This window comes from Corvus kubaryi, unplaced genomic scaffold (genome assembly GCF_017639235.1).
Source record: "Corvus kubaryi isolate FWS band 111438036 unplaced genomic scaffold, C.kubaryi_AGA036_p1.0 split3-73, whole genome shotgun sequence".
NCBI classification, from domain to species: domain Eukaryota; kingdom Metazoa; phylum Chordata; class Aves; order Passeriformes; family Corvidae; genus Corvus; species Corvus kubaryi.
This window is the reverse complement of record NW_024582091.1, coordinates 15,075,614-15,103,422: the sequence shown is the minus strand read 5'-3', so window position 1 is coordinate 15,103,422 and position 27,809 is coordinate 15,075,614. Positions and strand designations below refer to the sequence as shown.

At 41.1% G+C, this 27,809-nt stretch overlaps 2 protein-coding genes across 14 annotated transcripts in view; one reads left to right on the top strand and one right to left on the bottom strand.

Moving 5' to 3' along the window:
* Positions 1 to 2,644, top strand: part of CEP162 (centrosomal protein 162) — a 44,272-nt gene extending 41,628 nt beyond the window's left edge. For all 7 annotated transcript variants that reach the window (XM_042016447.1, XM_042016446.1, XM_042016448.1 and 4 more), the window contains one exon: positions 252 to 2,644. In XM_042016447.1, the coding sequence (XP_041872381.1) occupies positions 252 to 470 (219 nt within the window). In that variant the 3' untranslated portion in view covers positions 471 to 2,644. The remainder of the gene's footprint in view (positions 1 to 251) is intronic.
* On the bottom strand, positions 2,158 to 27,186 carry MRAP2 (melanocortin 2 receptor accessory protein 2). Of its 7 annotated transcripts, none has more exons than XM_042016455.1 (8): positions 27,018 to 27,184; positions 24,875 to 26,026; positions 21,954 to 22,048; positions 21,137 to 21,295; positions 18,288 to 18,392; positions 17,736 to 17,885; positions 12,742 to 12,841; positions 2,158 to 7,954 (listed from the first exon to the last, which is right to left on the bottom strand). In XM_042016455.1, exons 6-8 carry the CDS (start codon positions 17,860 to 17,862, stop codon positions 7,561 to 7,563), a joined length of 621 nt encoding a protein of 206 aa, XP_041872389.1. In that variant the 5' UTR covers positions 17,863 to 17,885; positions 18,288 to 18,392; positions 21,137 to 21,295; positions 21,954 to 22,048; positions 24,875 to 26,026; positions 27,018 to 27,184; the 3' UTR covers positions 2,158 to 7,560. The 7 variants fall into 7 exon arrangements, with proteins under 7 accessions (XP_041872389.1, XP_041872390.1, XP_041872391.1 ...); XM_042016456.1 differs by having other exon boundaries at positions 24,875 to 25,842; XM_042016457.1 differs by lacking the exon at positions 24,875 to 26,026.
* Positions 27,187 to 27,809: the final 623 nt, after the last annotated feature.

Genomic DNA, 27,809 nt, shown 5'->3' with positions numbered 1-27,809 from the left:
TTAAATTCTCCTGGGGCTCATTAGGCAATAATCAATTCTACCCTTCTGTCATTAATGCAAATATTTAAAGGAATTCATTGCTATGAGAAGGATTTTTGTAATATTCAGAATAAATTGTTTCCACTTAATGTGAGCATTCGGCTTTGAGACTGAGCATCAGATAAAATGATGTGGCAGATTTGTGCAAAGGGGCAGCACTGGCTGGGTATTGGAGTAGGAAGTCACAGTGCTGACTTTATTCTAATTTGCAGGCAGCCCAGCTAACACAGCACATTACTGAAGCAAGGCAAGCCCAGGAGGTTGAGAAGTGGCGGAGGCTGGCACAGCAGAAGAATCAGGAACTGGAGAAATTTCGAATGGAATTGGATTCAATATTAGATGTTTTACGTGAACTGCAGAAACAAGGGGTTGTTATTCCTGCACCTGATTCCAGTGGTTTCAGAGTGACAGACAGCTGTTGGAAGACATGATGAGGTAGTAGTTAAGTAGAGAAGCAGAATTTTAATACTCAAAGTTACGTACAGAAAATGTTATTGAAAATCATTATTGTAATGCACATAAATTGCACTGCATTCTGATCTTCTCTGGAATCTGTCATGTCCAGAGGCAGATTTGCATTGAGCAATACTCTAGTCATACTCTATGTCTTCTATTTTATTAGTAATAAATTTACATATTTTTTTATAATGGTTTAAAATATTGAGGTTATTCCAGAAATTCAACTATCATTGAAAAATTCCCTTTTTCACATACTGTAGAACATGCCTGAATATTTTTAACTTTGGTTTCTAACTTGTCTTATAGTGATTCCTTTGTGAAAAATTTGAGTAATAAGCTGTTTCGTTTGTATGTTTAGTGTATGGCATTAATGTATTTCATTCCATAGGGCAGGAAAATCATCTTTTTTTGATTTTGCTTCTCTCCCTCCAATTCATATAATATTCCTTCCCTTATCTTTAAGACCCCTTCCAACTTAGTGAATGATTGGAGGGCTGGAGGAGAGCAGGCATTCCCTGGTGGTGCTCAAATTCAAGCTGTACTTTGGTTACTTTTCAGATAATCCCAACTGTGCTGGTAAGACTGATGGCAGAGTGGGTCTAGCTGAATTTGTACAGGGCAGATACAGAAAAAGGCTATACAATACAGTGTGAGAGTAGTTATTGGTGTCCCTTTTAAAAAGGAAGGCTGCACTGATAAGGTTGTCACAATGGGCTGTTCAGGACTGACATAGTAAGAACCTCTCTAGGTGATCTTGACAGACAGAGAAACCAGTCAAATGTGAAGACATTGTGCTAAAGCTCAGACTTCAGGGGTGTGTAGATGGGGAAATTTAGAGTTAAAATATTGAGCAAGTTAGGAAAGGGGCCAGGAAACAAAACAAAAAAACAAACCAAAAACCAGACCAAAAAAAATCCCTGTACTACCATCCTCAGGAGTGACAAAGGAAACTAGTTTGCTTAAGCAGGAATAATCCACTACCCAAATACCAAACGTGGAGGTAACATTCTGCTGAACTGACAGGCCTCAGGGCAGGTAACACACTGAATGTTAGAGGCTGTTGCCTTCTGCCTCTCCTCAGGCCCTGCCAGAGTTACACACCTGTGCTGTAGAGCAGGTACACAGGAGCAATTCCTACTGTGTCACAAATGTGTACCTCGGCGTGCTACGCTTTTGGTCTCTTCTTTCAAGAAAGAGATAGATCCAGTGGAGGGAAAGAAGAATCATCACTCCAGGAAATGCAGCCCTTGGAACTGCTGAAGCCATAGAAACTGCACTGCCCCAGAGAGGAGACTAGGGGGGATGGTGAGCATGGCTATTACACTTAACATATCTGAAAAACTTGCTGCTAAAAGCAAGAAGCAGCAATTAAAAATAAAGAAAATTCAAAAAAGGTGATGATAGCTATTCCATGGTTGGAAGGAATGCTTTCCCAACAAATCAGTACATTATTAGTTTGAAGTTTCAGTGGCTGCAAGTCCTTAAGAATTCTGTAGCACATATACTGAGGTTGTATCTCAATCAACTATACTTGTTTAGGGCAAAGAGAAGATAAAAGCTAGAATGTACTACTTAGGTCCCTGAGGACCTGTAGTATTGGTTGAGCCTAGCATTTAAATCAGATGTGAAATAGTTCAGGTCTGTGCATGTGTGTTTATGTATCATGTTCTTCAGGGACCAGCAGTAAACATGCATTTTCTCTCATACAAGCATATGGCTGAACATGCATAAAAAACAAAAGAGTATAACAAGTTAGACCATATAGACATAGACAATGCTTAAGTGCAAGGGTTTTTCTTTTTGGCACATACACAAACATAAAATGAGCCTGTATACAGATATATATAGACATTAAAAAAGGAAGGTGGGTTGCCAGTTAGTATGGTAATCTTGGTTGTTTCATGTTCAGATATTTTCAGTATTTCTATTTTGTTCCCATCTAAGAAACTATTAGTCCATATTCATAAAATGTGTAAATATGAAACTGCTTTGTATATAAAATATCAGTTATATGTAAATATGGTGCATTTTCTTGATTTGGTTCTGTTTTGCAAATGAAAAGGGTAAAAATTGTATCATTTCAACTTATTTATTTCCTGTACAATTTGCTGTATGTGTGACACTGTATTAAAATGTGTGACCTGAAGTGAGAGAATTTTTTCAACTGCTGCAACCCTTGTGTTCCCAGAGGGGCCAGGTCCTGGATGGAGGTTCCTAGGACAGGAATCCTAGAGGAAGAGTTTCTGGTTACTGGAAACCCTCTCACATGTATTTTGCTTAAGTCATCAAGGGGAGATTGCCTTAATGTTCATGCAGTTCATTCAAGCACTTTTTACAATTTTTACAGTCAGTTCTTAGCAAATGCTGGTATCTCACATAGTTGGAATTAAATTCTCTCTCTGAGTCCATTTTACTGAGCAGGGACAGTATTATTTACCATTACTGTATCATAATGTTTATGCCATGTTCTCACACGTATTTATGCAGCTGTGCACTCACTGAAGCATGGTCTTCAGATTTTGGGCATTTACCATGCAGTGGACACTCTACACAGTAACAGACTGTCTCTGGGCTTGAATGGCTGCAGTTAGGGTGTTCCTTTTAGAGAACTCAGGTGCTAGTTTTAAGTTCTCTGTTAAAGTTGTTACTGACTCTGTGTGGATTTCAGTGTGATCTTTTAAGGAGTTATATAAATTATATACTCCTCACATATATTTTTCCTCTCCTTGTGCCCTCCTGTTTCATCATGCATTTCCAGGAGACATAATGGATGGATTAAAAGAATCAAACATCATGTCTTTAAATCATTGCCTAATGCTTAGCTGGACTTCATCTGTTTACAGCAAAGCAGCTGGAATATAATAATTTGATTTGTCATGTTTGAAGCTTTTAAGAAATCATGTGAACAGCTGGCTAGGTGCCTCAGTGACCTAGATTGCTTCAAGAGAGGAAAACAGGATGTGCAGAAAAGGATGAGATTTCATCAGGGCAGTTAGGGCAGAGACAGCAGCAGTGTTCCATTTCTCTGAAGTACATGTCAAAATTGTTCGTGTAACAAATTAAATAGGTTATGGTGAATGAAGACTTTAGTTGATAGCACATAATACATTTTGAAGTCTGCCTCTCTATCCCATATTTAACCTGTTCTGGAAAATATAAGGAAAAGGACAGGTATAGCAGCACTAGCTGTGCAAATCCACTTCTGCAGGGAATGGGGGGAGAAGGGGGGTTCATACATCAAGTGCTGCCCTGACTCTTGACCAGAAATCCAGTGATATCTCTGAATAAAAACTAGCCTTTCATACAGCTGACTATATACCTCTCCTCCAAAAATAAGAAAGCACAGGCCTCCAACTCTTGCTCTTGTTGGAGAACGTGGGGTAGAAGGTTCTTCTCTGCTGTCCTTGCTACCTGTCAATATCCAAAGCTAAAAAGTGACAAAAAATGTCAGTGTTAGAGTATTCAAGATTGAGGGCTCAGGTGCATAAATACTTAATTTCATGACAAATATACCTCATTTACTTCACCTTGTAGTCTCAGAGACTGTATAGCACTGGAGTGTAGTAGAGATGTTGACAGTTTTACCGTTTGCTTTCTTTTCTCTATGAGCAGGCATTTACTGATTATACATTATAGGTTTTGGGGTTTTGCCTTTTTTTTGTTAAAGGTACACAACTAAAACTTGTTTACACACAAGAACATTTTGCAAGTATTTACATCTTTGAAAACTGAAATACATGACTTGACCTATTAAGTTCTTACACAAGATGTGTTTAGGCAAACAAACATATGTAGCTGGGTTAGAGGAGCTGTGTCTCTGCAGTTAAATCTGCTGCAGATGATGCATTTATACTGAGTTTTGAGAAGGGGTTTGAAGCCAAGCAGTAAGAAAACTCACAAAAATTCAATTTCTAAACACCATTAAATTCCAAGTACTCCTTTTGAAGCATTACTCTGGTCAGAACACTTTCTATTCTGTTTCTAGTGGACCAGTGCGTTCATTTTCTGAGAAAAGATGAATTTTTTTTAAACAGATTATATATTGCCCTTTCCCCTGAGGCAAAATATGTCTGTTATTCTTAAAAAGGAAAAAAAAAGGAAGGACAGCTTTAAAACAGCTGCTTTTGAAGACTGCAGAACGTTTTTGCGTTTGGCTCTGCTTTAAGGCAGAGGCAGAGCAAAAATCTGAATCAGACTTGCTGCCACAGTGTCTCTGAAGTGGTGTGGGAGCTCTGCAGTGGGGACTGACAGGTTATTTTTCTAGGAAAAGCAGCATGAAGGACTTTAAATACAGAAGGGAGATAAGATGAAAAATGTAGAACCACCATCACGAAAGAACAGAAGCAGGAACCAAACACTTAAATAGCTTTACAGGATTGATTAATACATGCTTCAGAGGGACATGAACAATGCAATTCAAAGGTTTTGTAAGTTAAGTTGGAATTATCTCTTGGTTATTTTATTAAGTACCTTTCATCTAGGCATCATCACCAATATCCATATACAAAATGCTTCCTTTTTCTCCCCAAAGTAGCAGTTAGGTACCCAAAGAAAAGCCACTAAGATTTAAGGTGGCAGAAGAGCAGCGTAGGCTAGCCTACAGGGAATAGCAGCATCTTCTTTTTCTAAAACCACATCTGCATTATTTTGAAACTTCTGAAACTTTTGAGATTTCTTTCCCCAAAGGGGTTGTTGAGCACTGGAACAAACTGCCCAGGGAAGCAGTGGAGTCACCATCCCTGGGGGCTCTACAACACCATGTAGATGTGGCATGGGGGGAGGTGGTTTAGAAGGGAACTTGGCAGTGCTGAGTTAATGGTTGGACTTCATGATCCTAAAGGTCTTTGTCCAATCTAAATGATCTATGAAACACAGTTTTAAATGCCTTAAAGGCAACCTTCATTTCTCAGTTGCAGAGGAGATGGATTTCGCATAGATTTTCCCTTCCTTCATGCAGCATTTCTGTTTTCAAGCACAGCAAAGGAAAAAATAAAGTAAAAATAATAGCTCAAACATTACTGAAGGCAGCTCACTCATCCAGAAATCAGCTCTGAAAGCCCTGTTTAGTACAAGTCCCACCACGTGTTAACAAGAACAATATTGAGCTTAGAAGTCTAACCATGAGATAGCTTAACATCATTGAGGTGCCTCGGCAGGAAGTAGATGCCGCATTCAGAGACAGATTTCCCACATTTCCTAACTTTTGGAAAAGGAAAGTTCACACCTACAGCCTTCGTACTTACAGTTATGTACTTCCTGTGAAAGGAGGCCTTTTCTGCACCTGAGAAGTTGTACTGGAGATGTGCATTGCAGCCCTTGGAGCTATGCTCATTTAGAGCAGGGTTCACTTCAGTCTTCTCTGGGAACTATTTTCGGCAACAACCTGCTAGTTTTAAACAGTCTCTGCTTTGTTTTAAGTATAATCCTGTTACTTTAAACACTAGCACGTCATGCAAGAATTACATTTGAAAACAAGAAATTTATCTATAAGTGGTATGTAATAAGGGCACGGGAGATAAAAACAAAGGATGTTTCCTGCACTCTTCCTACACAATTTGTATTCTTTAAATGCTCAACCCATTCACTCTTTTTCCTGTTTGTAAGGTGAAGAAGGGATGAATTAATCAGCATTTAATTGGCTGAAGGATGTATCAGCAGGTCTCTAAACTCTTAACACACCTGTGTTGTATACAAAGCATGTTAATTTTAAGAAAACCCAGTGAGGCACAGTCTCTAGAATCCACTCTTTTAATTTCAGTTAAGAACTTCCTGCAGAGCATACTCAAAATCTAGCAAAGGGTTTGAACCTGGTACGTCTGCATCCTATATGCTTGCTCTAAAACCATTCCGTCACTAATTACCATCTTTTGAAGAAAGCTGAAATACAATTTTAAGTACTCTCAAAGGTTCAGAACTTTATTCCACCTCTAAAAAATAAAGGTTGAAACTACACCTATTCAAATCCTTACCAAATCTTTCACTGGGAGAACAGCTGAGGTTGCGACTCTATCCCAGCTGAGTACAAAAAGAAGATGGAGCAAGCACAGCTTAGCTACATTTTTTGGAGTTGGTCCTCTCAACAACTCAAAGCCTGCTAGCACTTCACTGGCCAATGAGTAAAGAAATGGCCATGTATAAAGCCAAAAAGCACAGGAAGGTTCAACCTATAGGCAACACATAACACCAGCTTAACATACCACCACCATTTGCATGTAGTAACTTTATTGGAAAAAGAAAAATAGGTTTTTTCTTATATCCTGTGATTTAGCTACTGAATCCTGTACTTACTAAATTGGAAATTCACATCAGCAATTAACAGGGGAAAAAAAAAAAAAAAAAGAGTCAAATCACAGCTTGTGCTGTGTGTAGATGACTAATTCCATGTCATCATGGGGCAGCTGCTGCGGTGTCACTCTGGAGTATAATTACAGGCACCGATTTGCCTTTACTCAGCAGCAGGTGGTGATAGCATTTTGTAAACACTGCAACCAAACAATTTAATTTGCAAGGTATTCCTTCTGGAAGCTTTGTAAATTGGGTTTAACCTGCACAGAAAAGCAGTTAGGAATCAGAAATTGAAGTTAATCCCAAGCAGATATTTATTGTGCTGCTCAGCTTCAGGCATCCTGATTGGGAGTAGCAGAAACTACAGAACTTCCCCAGGGGCTGTTTATTCCTTTCTTCAGTCTTCTTTGAGATTTACACTTTTCTTGGCCAAGGAATTTTCATACACCTCCCAATGCCAGGCTCCAGCCTTCACAGTCCTTGTAAATTACTATCCTTCAGAAGCTGGTCATAAGCAGTCATTTAAAAATGAAGAACAAAACAAGAAACAAGCAAAAAAAAAAAATCAAATAATGCTGGGCAAAAGTTTTAGACCACAGAAGGCATCATAATAAAGCATTCAGTGTCTTACTTCTTGTCTAAACTGAGTTCTATCAGTACAGCCAGTCTTACATCCAGTAAAAAGCACACGTCTGAAATACCTTCTGTCAAAAGAGTGGGAGGCCAAGAAAGGCTTCAAGCTGGACAATAACGGGAATGTTTACCTTAAAGACTTTTTCAGTCAAGGATCCGATGGGAAGATTGCATAACCAATTTGCTTTCTAAAATGATTGGTGGCTCTGAAATGAGGAGATCCTCCTCACCTAATGAAGGGTTCTGCTCAGTGTTCACAAAGTTAGGAATGTTAAATTTTGTAAGACAATGTAGGTCTTCCTCAAACACTCCACAGCTTCTGGGAACCTCCTGGAAGTGGGTATTACTCTCCGGACTTGGACCTTTCTGACTGTCTTTTGCTTTGTTCATATGGTCCACTTCATTAATATGGAAATGGAAAAGTGACTGGGATTCTTCAGCCATTTGATGAGAAAAATCTCTCTCAGACTCCAAAGGTCTCCCAAAATCCGCCACAAAGCTGTTCATACGGAATCTTTTTTCAGAAGGTTCTGCATTGCTATGGAGGGAAAAGAAAAATACAGTAAAAAATACAGTAAAAGTGGAACTATTTGAGTTCTTATCAACAAGCTTTTTTTCAGCAACCATTATGATCAGGAGAAAAGGAAACCCTACAGTTTATCTACCACAGACCTGTAAGCCAGCACTATTTATTATTTTCTGCTGAACAATTGTAAGTCTTCATTTGTCATGATAATTTTCCATGGAAATAAGTTAATGCCAGCACTCTTAAATGGCACTTCTAGTAATCAATATACTGTAATAATCACCTTACTGAACGGGTTTAGAAATACTCTTGATTTCAAGTAGTATCAAGTAGTAACAATTTTTTTAAATGGCTTGCAAGAACAGTTTGAGAGAAGTCCTTGATAGACAAAATGTTCCTGAGGCACAGCCAGCTCTGCTCTTGCTAAAGGCATTGAGTGCTTGGTTGTCCAGACATCAAACCATCTTTTCCACTGACTTCAATCAATGACATTCAGATTTCCAAATTAGGAGAGCTGGAACTAAAGACTGCTTTAAAGGCTGGAAGTCTTAACAGCCCAGGCAGCCCAGGAAGGATAGTTTAACATCTTTTTTGGCAGTTTTCTCTATAAATCTTATCTCAAACCAGCACCAATCTGCATGGACTTGTGCAAGAGCCATTTGGAGCTGAGAAACGATTCATTCTTTGTCAGGCTGAATTTATATGCTGTAATCACAAAACACAGGTTATTTGCATCTGAAAAGCAGTGGAGGTATTCAGAGAAAGAGCAATGAAAATCTAAACATGTTCCTAGAATATGGATTTTGTTAGGAATTAATAAACCATACTGTTTACATCTGAAGATGTAGTAAATGACACTGGAGTCAGATAATTGGACACCTAAAGGTCCACCCAGCACTTCAGAGTTTTTCAGTCTAATTGTAGTTCCTCAAGCCTGCAGTAGGAGATTAAGTGCCCACAAGCTTTTGAAAGCCTCAGATGACACCTTCAGAAATCTACCCACTAAAACTTTCAAGTTCACAGGATACCTACCATTAGTCTTTCAGGTGCAGTTAATCTTCCCTTCTTCCCTTCTTCTCAAAAGCTAATTTACTTCCATTACATGAAGGGAGCATTCTGTCCTAACATCACTTCCACTAGCCTAGAAATCAAAGCAGTTCTCTAGTTTGTCAAAACTGTATTGGCTCATTCTGCATTTCAAAGTGAACCAGGTAGAAGAATAACATTTAAATTGATGTAAGACTGACAGGTAACTAACTACTAATCTACTGTATACACAGCAGGGGGCAAACAGCCTGGAATAATTCTGAACTGAGATTTATGTATTTATAATGCAGTGAAAAGCTCCACTTTAAGTTTCATATATCGTTTGGCAAGTCTGTCCCAAGAGTTTCTAGGTAGCGTTATGTCACAGACAGTGGATGTGGCAAATAAGCACAGAAAGAAGGACAAGCACTGTAAGGCCAGGAAGAAGTTGATGCCTTTTCCTGGTCTTAAAATCAAGAGTCATACACGGTTAGAAGGGGAAAAGGGATTTTACCTTGGTATTTCTTTTAAGGATCCTTAGGTGTACACGTCCAGGTCACATGCATCAAGATGCACCCCGCCGAGTTTATCTCTGTGTCCCCCCCCCAGCATTGGGTATAACATTATAGGCTTTACTAATTAGCATATCTATCAAAGATTCCCCAATGAGAGGTTCAAGTGAGCCCCCCTCCCCAAGGAGCCTTCCCCTGGATGGTTCTATCTTACTTTACAGAATGTGTTCTGGAGAGGACCTTGGGGTCTGGGGCACACTGATCCCTGGCTATGAAGCTTCTAAAATGTTTAGTCTCTTAGCTTGACAAACAAGTTCAAGAATGTAGGCAAAAAGCATTAGGAATACAGAAGTTTTAAAAAGGTATAACAGGGGTATAAAAGAAAAGGCAAAAATCTTCATGGCATCAAAGTGACTGCAGAAGAAAGCTTAAAACACATCCTCTAGAGGAGTAGAATTACTGCATAGGTGTGGCAAGTGCTTCATAATCCAGTGAGCTGTGAAGGAGCAAAGGCTGATCATGCAGAGGGGCACACGAGGCTGGCAGTGGCCACCTAATCTTAATGGACAAATAGAAGATGCAAATAAATTTTACAGTGACCCGAATGTTGAGGATATATGATGAAGCATAATCCTATGTTCATGAGCAGGGAACACACAATCTAATATACAGTGATATTTTTGGATTGTGAAATTCACAAACACTCTCTTTGTATTTTGGAGAGGAATTTTGTTTTCTTAAAACTAGAGTATAAACTTGCATAGTCTTGCTCATTACAATACTCAAGAACACCTCAGCAGGTATCTTTTCAGAACACTCAAAAAAAGTAGCCTCAAAGATCCCAGTTTTACTTAACCAAGGTCAACTGACTTCTAAAAAAAAAAAAAAATCAGTTATTTAATGTTTACTGCTTTAAGATCACATCAGCCAATATTTTGTACAGATAGGTTGCATGAACTCTTGCATTTGTTGCACAAATGAGCTCTTAAAGACATTTTCAAATGCAGAAGCAAATATAGCATGCTTTCCTCTCCTGAATGATGAACGAGAGTGTTTTTTGGACAGAAATTCAGAGGTTGCCAACAGTTTTTTTTTTGGTTGCACAAGCTAATACATATGCAAGCAAACAAAGGAGAAATGCAGCAGACATAATTTCTGTAGCTGATTAAATTTCTGCCTGTCCCTATCCATATCCTGACCCTTCTGGTCTGAGAACGTACCTAACTGAACATCTTGTGTAATTTTGAAAAGTACATCCTATCATGCCCCTTTATACTGAGCCAAGAAAAGCATACTACTAGAAAAAAATCAGACTATTCTACTTTGGATCCATCCATCTGAGCCCAGTTACACTTAATCTCTCACATTAATGGTACTTTAAAGAACAGCCAAAGAGCCTTACTGAAGTTGGAGACTTCAGAGACTTCATCCAGCAATCAAGCTGGCTTTCTCCCAAGACCTAGGAATCCCATTAACATCTATTTCTAAAGGAGGTCTCAAGACAGCCCACTAAAGAAACGCCAAGTCATGAAGAGTCCAGTCAGGTATAAAAATAGAAGATGCAGGCAAACCAAAACCAGTCTGCTCTGGTTTTACAGGAAGCTATTCTCCAGTTTTTATATACATGTAAAAAAGTAAGAGGACACAACTGTATTCACTGCACTTAGTGTATCCCTGGAGGATCCATGTTCAGTACCATGCACATTTCGTTACCAAATGGCAAAAAAATAGTGCTCAGATTTGTTAAAGGTGCCAACTCAGCATGCATAGCAAGTGGGCAAGCACTCAGGCACACAGCTCCCAAAGCTGCAAAGAGGTTTATAGCAAATACAGAAAGGAATAATTGGTCTCTTTCCAGCAACTAAAGAAAAATTACATTAAGGTTTAGGACAGAAGGGACTTCTGGAGGTCTCAAGCCTAATGATGAAGGCAAGGGCAACTCTGCATTCTGATGTGGATGTAGAAGTTGACCAAAGGTGGACATTTCACAAACTCTCTAGGACAATGTTCTGAGAAAATTGGTGAAAAAGGCAGAAAAAAGTGGGAGATATCAAGCAGGCCTCTGCTACCTGAAAGGAAATTTTTACAAGCGTAAAAATTTTTGACAAATAGCCATATGAAATTCTCTCTATATATGTAATTTTTACTTTTTCCCCTTTCAAATTATCCACATGGGATCCAGCCTCATGCTCAGCTAATAAATTAGGTCTTTGTGAAAAAGAGGCAGCACACCAAAAATTACAGGGATTTAAAATCTGTTCGGGGGAAATGTCTGGCTACTTCTTAACAGTCTGTAGGGGAAGCAAAACTACCAGTAAGTCAGTTCTGGTAAGCTGGATTCTTTTGCCACTATTTGCTTCTTTAGGATCACAGAAGAAACTCAAGACATACATCTGACCCTGTCTCTAGAGTTGTGCTATTACAAGGAGTTTCAGAGCCACTTTACATGTGATTAAATAGCAAAGGGACTCCAGGAGGCAGAGATAGGCTGCTTTAGGAAGCGATAAGCACCAGCAATTGCCTTTTACAATCAGCTTCTCATCACTGCTACCTGCCTGCAAGCAATCTCACGCTCCAGAGAGGCTTTTTATTTCCACTTTATGGCACAGAAGCCTGAGAGGAGATGTGGGTTCAAACTTTCTCAGAGGAAGGGACACTGACAGCCTGTGTCCCATGCAAATGCAGATAGAGCATTGAGGCAAGGCATGGTCTGCACATATTTATCAGCCAGAAAGAATAAAAAATAGAGGACTTTCAAGGGACCCTGGCTTTAGAGAAATGTCGAGCTGATCTGTACTTCAGCATCTATTGCAATTTCTCAGCAGAAACTAAGACACTCTGAGACCTCGGGGGTTAAGGGAAGATTTTGCAAATACTACCCTTATCTGTCTTTTGGAGTTGAACACACAAACATTTGGAAACCAGCCAGGCTTCAGCTTCCTTAATTCAACAGCTGCACTGCATTTTATTTGTATATACTCTCTTGATATTCACACTTTCACTCCATGAAAACTTGAGCCTACCTAGAACCATCCCACCCGTTGCCAAAACAGTAATCTAAAGGCACCTGTTTGGCAGCCTACCCAAAACATCCTTTCAGAATGAAAATGCTAAAATTACTTGAAATGAAGACAGACTGCAGTGTTTCATAAGAACAGACCAGACTAAGATGAGGCTAAGCCAGTACAATGTCAGCACTCTCACTGCTTGTTTGGGGGCTGCATAGTAGGCTGCATTTCTTATTCCCGTTTTCAGACTCACTCTTGATGTGGTGCTCCTGTCTTCGTCAGCAGGGTCAGGACAAAAAACATGAAGATGACAAAAACTGCAAGACCAACCCAAAATCCAATCACAATGGAATCTGGTGGGAAAAAAAAGACAAAACAAGATGATCAATATTTTACTTGCACTTGCAAAAAGTTGCCTTCCACACGCAGCATGAGTGCAAACCCAAAACAATTTGCAGCTTATTTCTGGGTGACGAAGAGAAAGGATAATCAAATTTATCTTCATGTGTTTTTAAACAGAAAGCTGCCATTGAAAATCGCATTTTAAGACCAAATTTTACTGATATCTAGAAAAACCAGACAGTAGATAAAAGAGGGAAGACAATTCTCTTGGCTAGTAAAGTAAGAGGAGATCCCTATGTGATGCCAGGCCCATTTCCAAGCATTGCTGTGGAAAAAACTTCAGTGGTAGAACTAGGAAGAGAGGATTATTTATTTTCCACATAATCCTCTGTCTCTGTAGAACTGGACTCCTGCTATTTTAAGTTATTTCTGCCCCAGACCATTAAGTTTCTGGATTTAAATGGATTTCTTTGATGCAATATGTTTAGGAAGACCTTTTAGTGGCAAGACAGAGCGTTCTGCAAGAAACAGGACCACAGATAAAAAACTATTTGCTGCTTCACTAAATATCAATAAACAACAGATACAAGATGTTTTTGAATAATTTTCAATTTGGGTTTCCAACTTAAGTACAGACAGCCACAATACAATGTCAGAGGAGCGCAACAGATTTGGGCAAAAAAAGTCAACCAACCAGTTAATCAATAGAAAAACATCAGTGCAATAACCAAATATAGCAGCCATTAGGAAGAGCATGGGTTTCTACCTGTGTGCATAAACTGTACCTACTGTTTCCAGGAACTTGATTTAGAGGGGTTCAAGTGGGACAAACATATTTCCAGACAACAATCAACTGATTAGCATGGACCAAAGTTACAGAGCACCAACACACAATATCACCTGGTCCAGGACCCATCAGCACACAGGTATTTTTTCACATCATTTCAGTTAGTTATTCTTTGCTTATGCAAGTATTCAAAACTTCCACTATAGAAGTTCAAAAACATTACATACAAACGTGCAAGAGGGAAGGCTTGGTCAGGACAGGAGTCCTTTCTACCCTTAACCTCTCACACAGCCACTACCAAACCTCAGAGATCCTCACTGGCTGTTATGTGTGACCCAGTGCAGCAGGCACAGCACAGAACTGCTGAATTTCCTACAGGGCTAACTAAAGACACTGAAAAAAAAGGAATCAGCTATCCTGCCTGGTGCTTGACCCCAGCTGTTAATCATGCTCCCACTGTGAAATATCTGAATATCTTTCCATGCTGAAAGGCAGATGTGGAAACTGGTAATCAGCTCAAACCATTCTCTCTTTAGTTGCAAAGTCAAAATGCCTGCTGCAACTTGAGATTTTCTCCCTGTGAAAATACTTCATCACAATGAAGTCCCTCCATAATCCCTTTCTCAGGTAAGCTAAGGAGGTTAAGTTTCCAGTCTCCCACTGCAATATTTATTCCATCTCTCCTGTGCCATATCCTCCCCTCTCAACACCCTGTGTAAAATAACTGGAATGTGGTTTGAGCATAGGTCTCTGTGATGGAGGGGGAGGAGTTTTTAATACTCCTTTCTGCTTAAAGCATTCTGCCACGAGTTTATTTCTGTAATTCCATATATTATGTGCCCTAAATTACTTTCAGAATCATTCTGTAAGCACAGCCTGTATTAGGTGGTTCAAGATACACCTTATGGTTGACCTTCTAATACGCAGTAGCTCATCCCGCTGGACTTCGTAGTACCTGCGGATTTCATCTAAGAAGAAATAATCCCTTTAAAAAATTTACCACTTAGCCATTTATAGCTACTAGTACCTTCCAATTAGTCAGACGTGCTTGGATGATATGCAGCTGCATTAACAACCAGAATGTAAAATGCGTTTAATATGACTAAAATAGACATGCATAGATTATATCAATCAAGCTGAAAAACTTAACTAAAAGGAAACAAAAGAAAAAGAAAAAAAGAAAATCAAGGCTCTGATAAACTACTACTCCCCACAAAAATCACACCTGCTAGCACTGTGTGCTGAATAACAAGCCTGTTTTGTGGTTGGTTTGCTGTTCCTGCTCCCAACAGAATTCTTAAGTTTACTGAGCCTAACACTACACCTTCCTTGTTTTATTGTGCCTCCTGACACACTTCCAACCCTCCGCTGTATAAATTCCAACTCTCTGCTGTATAAATTACATTATTTGAATTTGTTTAAAATTCAAGCAGGTGACCTGAGTTCTCTTCAATATTTCATTTAGATCTCACTCACTTAAGTGGAAATTATTCAAACCTACTAAATTCTAAATATTTGTTTGAAATTAACAGTACATAACACAAATTTTGTTCAAAAAATACAGTATGAGGGACATTAATACTGCCCAAAGTTACAAATAGATAGTCATGGGATACTTTTACATTTTCAAGTTGCAGTTTCAGCCTTCCTTTTCTTCATAACACAGACTCATACTATCCTGGCAGCAGTTTTAACTCCTCTTATCATTCCTACCTATTTTGCCTCTCACTAACATTCCTGAGGCTTCCCCATTTTCAAAGGAACAAAAAGTGATTTTGTTCTTATCTCTGCCACTTACAAGTATCTTCTGGCTATCTTTGTCTATTTGCTTTCTAAAGCTTTAATGTACAAAATATCTGGTCCCTACTTTTCCAGATTTTTTGATTTCTAGTTCCTGCCTTCACTTTTCCTCCAGCAGAACATATTTTTTGCTTTTTTTTTCCCTTTTTTGGAGGCATATATTTGAAACATCACTGTGGCATCTTTTTTTTTTTTTTTAAGAAAACTATTTTTGTGTGGTAGATTATTTTGTCAATCCTTTTTCTCATGACTCACTTCGAATAAATTTTTCTCTGCTTTCAGAAAACAGGTTTCTGAATTCCTTTATATTTAAATCAAATCACCTAAACTGGAGTCCATTCCCTGTTGAACTCTTCAACATAAGTTACAGGCATTCATTGACACCTCTTCTTTGTAAGTATTCAAGGTCTCGCTCCTCATGTAACCCTTGTTTAATCTCCTCTCCTTCTCCTCAGTTTAGGATTTCGGAGAAGTTCATATCTGATCACACTGCCTCCACATTTCACAACAATCTCATCTCTGCTGGCAACAGCTGGAACAAGAACACACCATGTCAAGAAATATCATCCCAGACACAACACAGACTGTTCCTTTAGTAGATTAAACTCTGCCCTCTGGGCAATGCATGTAATAACAATGAATTAAACAGAGACAACTCTAATCTATCAGTTAAAACAAACAAACAAACAAAAACTAAAGAAAATCCACCACAACCAGAAGGGACTACCTAGATCACTGATTCAAGTACTACTAATGACATTTTTCATCAAGTTCCATCTGAAAAGCACTTGTTACTTCTGTCCCATTCTCTAAGAGCTGTCCAGGACCTTCTGCTCTATGCACAGCACAGCCAGACAGGGAAGTTCAGCTGCCATGCTCAGCATGGCAGTCACTTCGATGGCAATCCAAGATCTGATTTGCAGCTGTGCCTTCTGCAATCCAGAGGCAGCTGTCATTTATACCTTTTGTCCCATCATGCTGTTTGAGAGGCCGAGCTGAAACGAAGGTGTGTACATAACATTTCAGCTGATCTTTGCAACCAGTAATCCTTGCTATCAGGTTTGACCTCTGAGTAGGTGGAAGAATGGAAGATAAATTAAAAACATGATAAAAGCTAACCCACATTTTTCAAGTGCCTATAATTTGTAAAAATACAGACAGCAATCAGCAGACTTTTTGGAGGGAAAAAAATAAAAAGCAAATTCTACTCTATTTTTTTTCAGAAGTGTTAATAACTTCAGCAAGTTTGTTCTGTCCCTTGCAGAGCCTCCCCAAAAGCTGCTGTGTAGAAGCAAGGGAGACTCAGCCTTTCTGAGCTGCTGTTTGCCAGTGCAGGCACTACTTTTTCCCAATCTGAACGCTCATCGTGACAAATGAGACAGAAAGTATGTAATCCAACCTGGACCAGTGCTCCAGCACCGGATGGAGACCCTTCCCAAAAGCTTTGAAGACTGGGGATCAAATCCTTTCACTTTGTATCTAGCTCAGAAACAAAGAAACAGGATGGCTTTTTTTCTCTTCAGCAGTGCTTGCAAGACCCATCAGGCAATTGATTTGGTTTCTGTTTTTTCTCCCCTCTTTTATTGTTCTCGCCTCACAATCTTCTCCTCTAAAAGGAAAGATCATCAAATCCGTTGTCTAGTTTTTAGAAAAATGTTGGTCCAGCTGTATTAGCTTGTCCTAGTTACATATTCTCCCAATTCCAATCCATATTTTTCATCTCTCTGGTCCTTATCCTTCATTTGTTGCTTCTACTGTAAAACAGCTCCAGTATTAACAGAATGCTGAATTTAGCACACTCCTCCTATGAAGAAAGTACCAATGGCAAGTTTGTTCAGAAGGAGGAAATTCTTCTCTTATTTTCAAACCTAAAATTTATTTTCTATCAGCAGAACTGAACACAAGTAACACAGAACTGAACAAGTAACCACTGCCTTTTTACCATTAATAGAAACAAATACAAACAAATAGAAACAAAAACAAAGAAACACTGATTGTACGAAGCAGTCACCAGAAGCAGCAGTATATCTGAACTTGTTGTTGATAATGTTTCCTGACAGTCAATTCGTCAGTATTGACAAATTTCTACCACAGCCAATAAATCCATGGTTCTCTCATGCACAAGAAGAACAGCCACCAAAAGGATACAGAATAATAAACAATAATGAAGATCTAATAAATAGAGAGATACTGCTAATTGCAGAGAATCCTAGGAATTAGGAGAGAGATCTTTTTGTACAATATTCAGTCTCAAGTGAAGAACAGAACACGTAGACAGGAAGCTCAGCCGCAATGAAGCATGTCTCTACTGAACTTACACTTATGAGCCTTCAGCCCTTCAAATGACACTGGTCCATACTCATAGTACTCATAGTCCCAGGTGTAATCCGAGTTAGACAAGGCCTGGTGGGAGGTTCTGTTAGAGATCAGCCTCAGGGCAGACATCTTGCACCTCAGCAGATACAGACCTGTGGATATGAAATGCATTAATGGAGTCTACACCTAGCACTGCTTTTGGGCTTTTATTCTTTCTCATCTATTGGATCACTTCCTCATCACTGTTCCCCAGAGCAGCCACTGCCTCATCAGACAAGGCTATCACATCCCCTCCCATTCCTTCCCCTAATTATAGACTCAGACACTGGAGCCCAGTGAAAGGCAACCAAGATGTTTAGGGAGCTGAAGCACAGGAGGCACAAGAGCCTAAGGGTTTGTTCAGCCTGGAGAAGAGACAGCTCCAGGGAGGCCTTAGTGCTGTCTACACTTAGAGGGTGCAGAGATGATGCTGGAGGTGCACAGGAAGAGGACAAGAAGCAATGGACAAAAATTGGGGAACAGGAAATTCAAATTAGATACAAGGAAAAATTTACCTGATCTAGTTGAACATGCTTTGAGTAGGAGGTTGGACCAGATGACCACCAGGGGTCCCTTCCAACCTAAATTTCTCTATGCTGATAAACGGGCTCAATATGCCACTACAGAAGGAAAATAAAACAGGAGTGATTTCACTCAAAGATAACAAAAACTGCAAAGCAACACTGAGCATCATGAAATTACCTTGATAGATATCTCTGTCATTACCACCATTCTGTGCCAGAGCTTTGCATCTTGCAGAGTAATTTTTTCAGAATATAAGACAGTTTTATGCACACCAAAAGAAAGCACATCTCTGCACAAAACGTCTGCTACAGTAGCTGGAGTCAGGAAATCCAAATTGTAACACATTACAAAATAGTTTTCGTGAAAGTAAGCTGAGCTTTGGGTAATTTTGTATTCAATTAAAATCCAGCAGGACTGGATAAGGCGTCAAGTGCTAGAAGGGCCATAGGCAAAGAACAAAAATCAGGCACAAAATAAGAAACACTTTCACTCAGGGAATATGAACAGCATTTCAAATTTGTGAAATAGTTCTTTCTGCAACTATTTTACCATTAACAAATGCTGGCAGTAATGCCTCAAAGCAATTTTAAATAAACAGTAGGCCTGAAAAAGTAAACTTCACTCTTAGTTACAATGTTCAGAATTTTAAACATACACCAAAAAACTTAACTGGCAAGTTATAAATCTTTTAAAACAAAATGGATCTATTTTTCAACCCAAACCCATTTAGCTTTCACAATGAGCAACCTAACAGCAGCAAAGGTGAGAGGGTGGGCTGGGGAGAGAAGTGACCAACCCCATTCTTGGGACAGGATAAGAAGCTTCACCACATTACCCTCACCCTCCCTTGGCCATTCAGAAAGCCTCCAGCATGAATAAATAGCCTGAAGCGCAGTAGAGAAGGAAAAAAAAAACATGACCATAAATGGACAACCCAGCTCATGGCTGAGGATGTTTCCCATCTTGTACTTCTAGCCCTTTAAGAATGGTCAGAGAGAAAGAGATAAGTCTAACTAAAAGTGCCTGTGTTGACAGTAAAGTTCCTCCTTGGCTTTTCCATTTCCTCAAATTAAAGAGAGAATGTCTAATTAAGCTTTAGACAGAAGTTTTCATATTTTTAATCAACTAAAGCCACTGCTGCCTCCTCTGGGAGGAAGAAGTGGCAGAGAGAAAACCCTAGGATCCCTGTCCTAGTTTGCTCCCATCTCAGCTCTGTCAGCTGTTTATTACAAGACTTGGGGTTTCATTTTGTGACTGTGCTCCAGGAGACTGCATGGTGCTTACACAGGGTTCCCGCCATCCTTTTCCCCCCTTCTCCTCAATGTTTTTTTGGTAACATGTCTCTTGACAACATTTATTAGTCCTGCTTAAAGGTTGTTTTTCTCTTTTATAGCTTTCCAGAGAAGCCTTTCATTTAAATAGTCCACATATGGCATCACTAATGGCCATTGTCATCTCCGTCCATTTAGTATTGCAAAAAGAGCTGAAATCCACTTGCAGAAAACTTCAGAATGGGGTATAGGAGCCATCTGAAAAATGTTGTTTCTTCCATGTCAAGGGTTTCTTCCCACCCTCAAAGCAGATGGGATTCATTGGGCCGCATGCAGAGCTCTCTCCCAGTCTAGTCACTAGTGTCCATTTATGATTTATGGAGAGGATAGCCCCTTCCAGGACACAAGGATCTGTCCCAGTTTAGTATTAGGTTAGGATAGAAGCTCCAGCCTTTCACCACTGACTGCATGCATGTGGAGATTTGCTCTCACTGTAGACAAACCACTATCAGAGGGAGAGGTGCTAATGAAAAGATGAGTCACCAGCTCTCAGGCTAATCTGTGCTTTGAGGGACATAGAAAATATGCCTCTAAAACAACCAGTACGGCTAAGCATAAGCACTGCTCCAAACCAACTTTCCGCTCACTTGTAAGCTTTTTCTGTCCAAATACCTCCAAAAACTCAGCCTCAAACATGCAAAAACCTTCTTTTCTACTTAAAAAGCCAGTCCAGCATGGTGGTACAAGGACCAGCATAGTGAAAGTAGTGACTATTTAGACCTTGCATCTCCTAAGAGCAAAGCAGGCTGAGCTGGCATGGTGGCAGCCTGTCAGGTGCATTTGCCTGGCCACAGCACATCATGCAGGGATTAAGGTAAGAGGTAAGCACTTCTAAGAAGGAATTCCTCCAGGAGATGCTCTCAAACACTCTTTCTGTCAGACATGGAGAGCCATGATTCATCCCACAGCTCCAAAGCTTCACAGGGAGCTCCTCTAACTGACTTTGCTGAGGCTTTTTAAGGAAGGTACAGGAGCCTTTTGAGGCAAACATGAAAGCCTCTCTATTGATTTTGATGTGTATGGATGCAGACAGGCTTTCCTCATTCCAGCTCTCTTCTTCCAGGAGTTCCAAGTAAGTCAGGAACAAAAAGCTTCATTTTGATTATTGAAGAAAGGACTGTGCTCAGTGCTGGCAACCAGAAATTTAGGCAGGTCGGTATCCTGGAAACTAAAAAGAGCAAGTGCTCAGGGCCTTCTTCTGGAGCACTGGGTTGCTCCCTGCAGATAAATGTAACCAGATGTTCCCCTTGAAGACCCAACTGCAACTCCTGGAGTTGAATTATACCTTCATGAGAACTTGTTTGTAACCTATGTGAAAGTCTGTAAAGTCTCAGCTGGCCTGACAGCTGCCAGTGGCACCTGAGCAAGCTAGCTTGGCTGTTGGGTTATGTTTGCATAAAATCCATGCCCTTGAGTGGCAGCAGCAGGACATCAAACACTGTGCAGCTGGGCTATTTTCTCCAATCTGGACATCAGTGATACATTGCACGAGGCTCTCAGCCACTTACCTTTCAAAATGAGTCACTCTAAAAGCAAAACTGAACGCACACCACATCTGCAACACAACTTCATGGCTTATACCACCACTGGAGCCACAAAGGCATATCTGGTTTTGTGTATGTCTGAAACTGTCCTTGTAAGCAGCAGCAACTACCACGGAAGCTGACCTGCATGCACGAAGAGAAAACCATGTGGATTGTTCATGCACTATTTGTTTCTGGAGCAATATGGTAGACACAAGAAGCTTGGTGAATTTTCAGTCAAGAACTACATCTGTTTTCCACATACTCCTATTCTGCTTAGTGCCACAGAATCTAAGTGCTCAGTGGTCTTCTAAAAGAATAAATGATTAATCCAGTGTCCTCTTACAAACTCTGAAGATCCCAAGAGCCAGACAGCTGAAAAGAGAAGGAACATTTCAAACTGTGAGATGTCCCAGCCTAAGAAAGCTTAGCACTACACCCTGGTACATCAGCTCCATCAGCTGGGCAGTACCATCAACCCAGAAGTTGTTGGCTATGAGAAGTTAACAACTCAGGCTGTTCCCACATCTTCTAAGTCCCCATAGCAGCACCAATATTTTGCATGAGGAAAGAGGGAGCCAGCCACCCCCACATTCCTTTTTACTCCATCCCAAAGACTAGGAGATGAAGTCAGAGAAAAAAACAAATGAAAAAAACAAGCATAAACTTATTTACTCTGCTGCACTGCATCAGCTGAAAAGCAATATGGACCCCATCTTTCTGCAGCCCTGCCACATGGCTTTGAACAAGCTGTGCCACTCCCAAGCACAGACAGGAAAGTAGTCTGCAGGAAATACTTCACCTAACGGTTCTTGCTTCTTTCTAATTCTCAATATCCTAGATGGGCAGGGTTTGAGCTCAAATTTGTGGTCTTTTCAGGGGAATACCCAATCCCACCTGCAATAAAAGAGAGGAAAGCAGACAATAAAAATCAGTTAAATTTAACAAAAAAAAAAAAAAAAAAAAAAGAAGAAAAGAAAGAAAGATAGCTGAAAACTGATTTTAAAATTAAAAATCAATCATAAATGCCAACTCTGATAACTAGGTTTTTCCTTGGAGAGAAAAGAAAGTCCAACGTTAATCATGGTCATGTTTGTTACTGATGTTCACAAACAGCATTGTCTGAGCTGTTGCACTAAAGTAACAAGAATAACATTGGATTCATCACAAAAGGAATTTATAACAAAAGAAAGGAAAAAAGCTGGTTTAGTCATTGCTTAAGCTGTGAACTAAGGATGAGAGGTTACAGTTACAGACATCTTTGCCTCATGCCACCATATTACACATCATATAATATACATTTTATTATCCTTATAACTGTGCAATGCAAAATAGACTCCAAAAACAAACTACTTATACACCCCACACCATATATATAATTTGCATACTAATTGTATAGCTACTGTTTGTACCTAGTTAAAAAGCAATGACATTATGACTTGAAAGTAAAACTTTAAAAAGGCAAAAAAAGGTTTGCCAACTATTTTCCTACAGGCAATAACAATATAAGCAGACAATAATGCCCACTTAGCAGTCCAACTCAGTAGGTGCCACCTGGAAGTTAAGGCAGAAGCCAATATGAAATGACACCATACACTGACAACTGTATAGTTCTAAAAATAAATAAAGCAAATCCTACAAGAGCGCACTCACTAGCCTTGTCTGAGAAGACAGATGAGTTATACCTACCACGGTATCACAGAAGGCCTGCATTCCTCTTAAAAAGTTTCAGGCCCACACTGACAGTAAACAGACATGGATCAGTTAGTAGGGAGCTACTGGGACTTGTTCCCAAAACACACTGAAGCTGAGCTGAACTCCAGTACCAAAAGCTTTAGATATTACAGCCAGAACATACAGTCTGAAGAGACAGCATTATCTAAAAGTAATAAAGATTAGCTATAATTCCATTTATTTCTTGCATCTAGGGCAGGATTACCCAATCAGTACTGAGCCCATCTTCCTAAAAGCCAACCTCCTCTTAGATGTGCAGGTATGGCAGCTGCAAACCCAAGTTTCCTCAAGACCAACCAAACTAGAAGAAGCCCTATAAGTGAGCATTAAAGTACTGAGATTTTCAGTCCTATAATGTTATAAATGCTGACATCAATGCTATGTATACATATATTCAACACTTCCCCAAAGAAAGGCTGCTTTTCCCTCACCTATTTATAATATTGCCTATTTTAACCTTTCTCACTACAAATTTTTAACCTCTGGGGCTGATTTGTTCTAGAAAACCCTGAACTGAAAGAGCCCTGGCATATCTACTAATGAGGTAAGATTCAACTGTAAAGCAAGTTTTAGTAAATGTTTTTCTTTATTAGCTTTATTCTCACAGAAATCTCAGTGTTGAGATGAGGATGTTCTGAATTCTCTTCTAGCCCTGAAGTCTGTCATTCTGGCGCCTTATTCTGAGCAGAAAGAAAGGAAAGCTTCCTTCCTCCACTCTTACTGATCAGCACGCTGCAGGTTAACTGGAATGGCTCCATCAGAATATGACCTACCCTTAAGAGCTGCTTTTAAAACACCTTCTATTTGTGCTACCATGTAAGAACATATTAAAAAAAAAAAAAAAAAAAGCAGCTTCCACAGAAGAGACGGCAGAAACATTGCCATTTTTTTGTAACTAAAAAATGGCAATTCAATTTGAAAGCAAAAAATCCTCACTGAGAAATTATGTCAATGCATATGGTTACCAGACTAGACTGACTCAAATTGGCTGGTCTGCAAGCCATGAAGACACACTGGAAGCACAGTGTTCAGCGCAGCCAGAAAACACAACCAAATCCAAGAACAGAGGCACCCAGGTGTGTTTCAAATAACCACACCTAAACCAACCATTTGTAACAGGGGCAAGGCTGAAAGAGAGAACTACTCTTGTGTGATTGTTCCTGGGAAACTCAGCACTGATTTGCAGCTGAAATTACCTGGGCTCCCTTTGTGTCAGTGACCCGGGCCCGGTGATGCCCCGTGCCCGGCGATGCCCCGTGCCCCACAGCGGGGCTGCTGCTGCACAGGCGGCCTTACCAACCTGCAGTGTGCCAGGCTCCAGGTTTAAATGCAGGTGCTCGTAGGGTTGCACAGCCCAGAAAATGGATGAGTGTGTTCAGGCCTTGTTTCATAGCTCTGTGTCAGCTTTGCATCAGTGAAAAAGTCACCACAGAGCTGAGGCTGACAAGAAGAGTGGAAGCCAAAGACAATTTCCTCTCTCCCATTACAAAATAATTCTCTAATCTTCACACAGTGTTCATCTGGTCTGAAGCATGCTTCCCATAGCACCTCTTCACTTCTCAGTGGTTCTCCCTGCAGAAATGGTTCTGTTCCCAGCTTCTGCTGAAGCCAGAGCAAGATAAACCAGCTGGCAGGGATGAAAGAAACCCAAGCAAAATAGGTATGATAGAGCATTTATCAGAGCTACTCCCACACTTTGGTATCTCACAGCTGGGGTTTGACAATGCTACGGTGGAAAAATCTTCAGCTTGTGCTCTCACCCACACAGGGTCTGTAAGCCACAATCTCTCAGATGCAAAATAACACGTGAGCTTTTCAATTTGAATCACGTATTACATTTCCTCAGGAGCTAATAAAATAAAATTATAGAGATTTTCTTTAAAATTTCCACACCTATATGACAAATATATTCTCAACTTCTGTAGTTGTCCTACAACACAGTGCAGAAATATTGCCTTAATCGGTTCAGTGACAATTTTAAGCACTCACTGAAATGGAGCTGTTCATTCAGAGTCAAACTGGTCTGGGATTGTTTCAAACAAGAACTGAGGGATTTTTTTTCCCCGTCTTCAAATCTAAGTCTTCCCTCCAGCACTGTCGAGGAAGCAAACAATTTATTGTAGTGCCTCAAACACAAATTTCTCCTCATGTAAATCAGACAGCAGTACCCAACTCACAGGCACACATCTAAATTTTCCCATTCTTATCCCTGCCATGTGTCTGTGTAACACCAGGCTATAAATAAGTAACTAGATGCCAAGAAAACATCACTAAACCTGTATAACCACAGCCCATTGCAGTGAGTACACAGAAAAAAGCCTTAATTTATTTGTAATAAGATTTGCAGTATAATTTTGCCAGTAATAGCTGCTATTATAGGTTCACAGACTTTAAATTTGATTTAAATTGCTGAACAAGCTGCAAGAGTATCATCTGTGCTTCACTCTAAACCTTTTCCATCACAAAGTCTACATGGACAACCAGGGAAAGAGTAGGCAGTAAATTACTTTGTCCAGCTCTTAATATTGTGAGGTTCTTTTTCCTTAAAAAAAAAATAAAATTACTTGCAATAGCTTGATTTATTTTATACAAATTTGGTTGTGATTGATACAGCCAGAACATCTCATTATTTTTTACAAGAATGGAGCCAGGCTGTCCTCAGTCAGTGGAGACCTGCCATTCCCCTGGCATCTTTCCAGGCATTTACTCCTGTGGTCAAAATTGTCTTGACTCTGACTGAGAATCTGAATAGAAAGCCACAAATGGAGAAGGAAAACAACCAGAATTGGAGACTGTTACCTGATTATCTCTAAGTAGAAACCAAAACATCTGTTTGTTTCCACAGCGATTACATACATCTGCACCCCTGTGTACACAGCCTCCGGGAAGCTCAAATGAGAGGAACAAACCAAAATAGGGAGACACTCCAAGACAGAGCAGTGGGCTGGGAAACACACCTGGAAATAGAAGCACCTCAGTGCTCTCTCCAACAAGGTCCAACCAGCCCTGCTGAGGCAGTTTGAGGCAGCACTGCCACTGCTGTCCCATCTCTCTATGAGCTATGTGTGTCACAGGAGAAATGCCAAACCAGTGCTGTGTCTATGCCTCCAGTCACTGTCCAGCTTTACGTGCCAAACAAGGCTATACGACAGGATGAAAAGGCAAATGTCAGGGAACAGTGACTGCTCAGAGAGAAGTTTTGCAAGCTTATCATTGAGGTGATCATTTCCAGCAAAAAAAAAAGAATGGTAGACAGCTCAGGAGAGGGACCTGAACTTACACACCAGTCACTGTCAACAGAGGCTGAGGCCAGAGGAAGAGACCACTGAGATGACAACTGTTTAAACTAGAGACTGTTAAGGGAGAAGGAAGGGAGGGAGGGGGCAGGGGGAAAGTATGAGTCAACAGGAGACTAGAAAGAGCACATGGAGAAAGGGAAGAAGGCAAGACAGAACAGGAGAAGTAATCTAAGGCTGCATGGAGGAGATGTTCATCCCTTCAGTCTGAAAGCACAAAGGAAGAGAGATGTTACCTGGCGGGGAGAAAAAAAGGCAAAAAAACCCGACAACAAACACACAACAAACTTGTTGTGGCTTTCTTTTTTTCCCCGCACATTTTTTTTTGAAACATTTTTGATTCAATTGTTAAGTTCATTCAAATGCTCAGCAGTCAGTGCTTTTTAGCTGTTTTGCTTTTGAATGCAGAAGGAATCGCTCCGTTACAAATTCAGAAAGGAGACACAAGCTTTTCTACAGCTGGCATTCCCCACGTCACCCAAATAACAATGCCACTTCATGCATTTATTATTATTATTATTTAAAATAAAAGAAAAATTGGCGGAGTGCTTCGGATCTTAAGGCTTGCGGGAGCCGCCTGGTCTCTGTTCCGAGCAGCCTCGGCCACCTGTTAACCGCAGGCTGAACTGCAGGCGCTCGGGTGTCCCCGCGCCGCCCAGCCGGGAGCACCCACCCCCGGGAAGGGACGGGCAGGGACACGGCGGCGCAGGGACGCGGCGGGGCAGGGACGCGGCGGGGCAGGGACGCGGCGGGGCAGGGACACGGCGGGGCAGGGCAGGGCCGTCCCTTTCTCTCCTCCGCTCGCTCACCCCCCGCCCGCTGCGCCGGCCCCTTACCGCGCCGGGCACGTCCGCCCGGCCAGATCCCGAAGAGCCGCTTGGTCCCGGCCGAAAGGCGCAGCCCTCCCGGAACGCCCTGGCCCCGGCCAGCCGAGCCGAGCCGAGCGGAGCGGAGCCGAGCCGAGCTGAGCCAGCGCTGCGGGCGGGACGGAGCGGGCGGAACGCTGCGGGCTCGCTCCCCGGCAGAGCCAATGAATGAGGAGCGGGCGCTCTGCCCCGGCCCGCGGGCGGCAGGGATCGGCCGCGTGACGCTCCCGCTCCAATGGGCAGCTCCAATGGGCCGCAGATGCGGGCAGGACGCGGGGCCGGCGGCGGGCTCGGGTCTGGCCGTGGCCGTCGAGGGGCAGGGAGCGGCGAGCTCCAGGCAGACCATCAGCTGGGGGCAAGCCCCGCTTGGCGCTTGCCGGCCAGGAGCTCACACATCCCAAGGGGAAACATCGGTTTGGAGGGGGAGGGATGGCCTGTTCCCACTTGGAGGCTGAGGGGCCAGCGCACTTGCACGTGGGAAGTCATTGTGAGTGGGACCTGGTGGGGAGCAGTGAAGGTTGTTAGAGTTGCTGTCTCAGCCGCCAGGAGGTGAAGGGCAGTGCCCTAAATCTACAGGGATTTGGCTCAGGTCACTTGAACCATATCACAGGATGGGTCAGGTTAGAAAGGACCACAATGAATGATGTGATCCAATATCCCTGTTAAAGCTGGGTCACTCCAGAGCACATTGCACAGGATTGCATCCAGGTGGTGCTTGAATATCTCCAGTGAGGGAGATTCCACAACATCTCTGGGTGACCT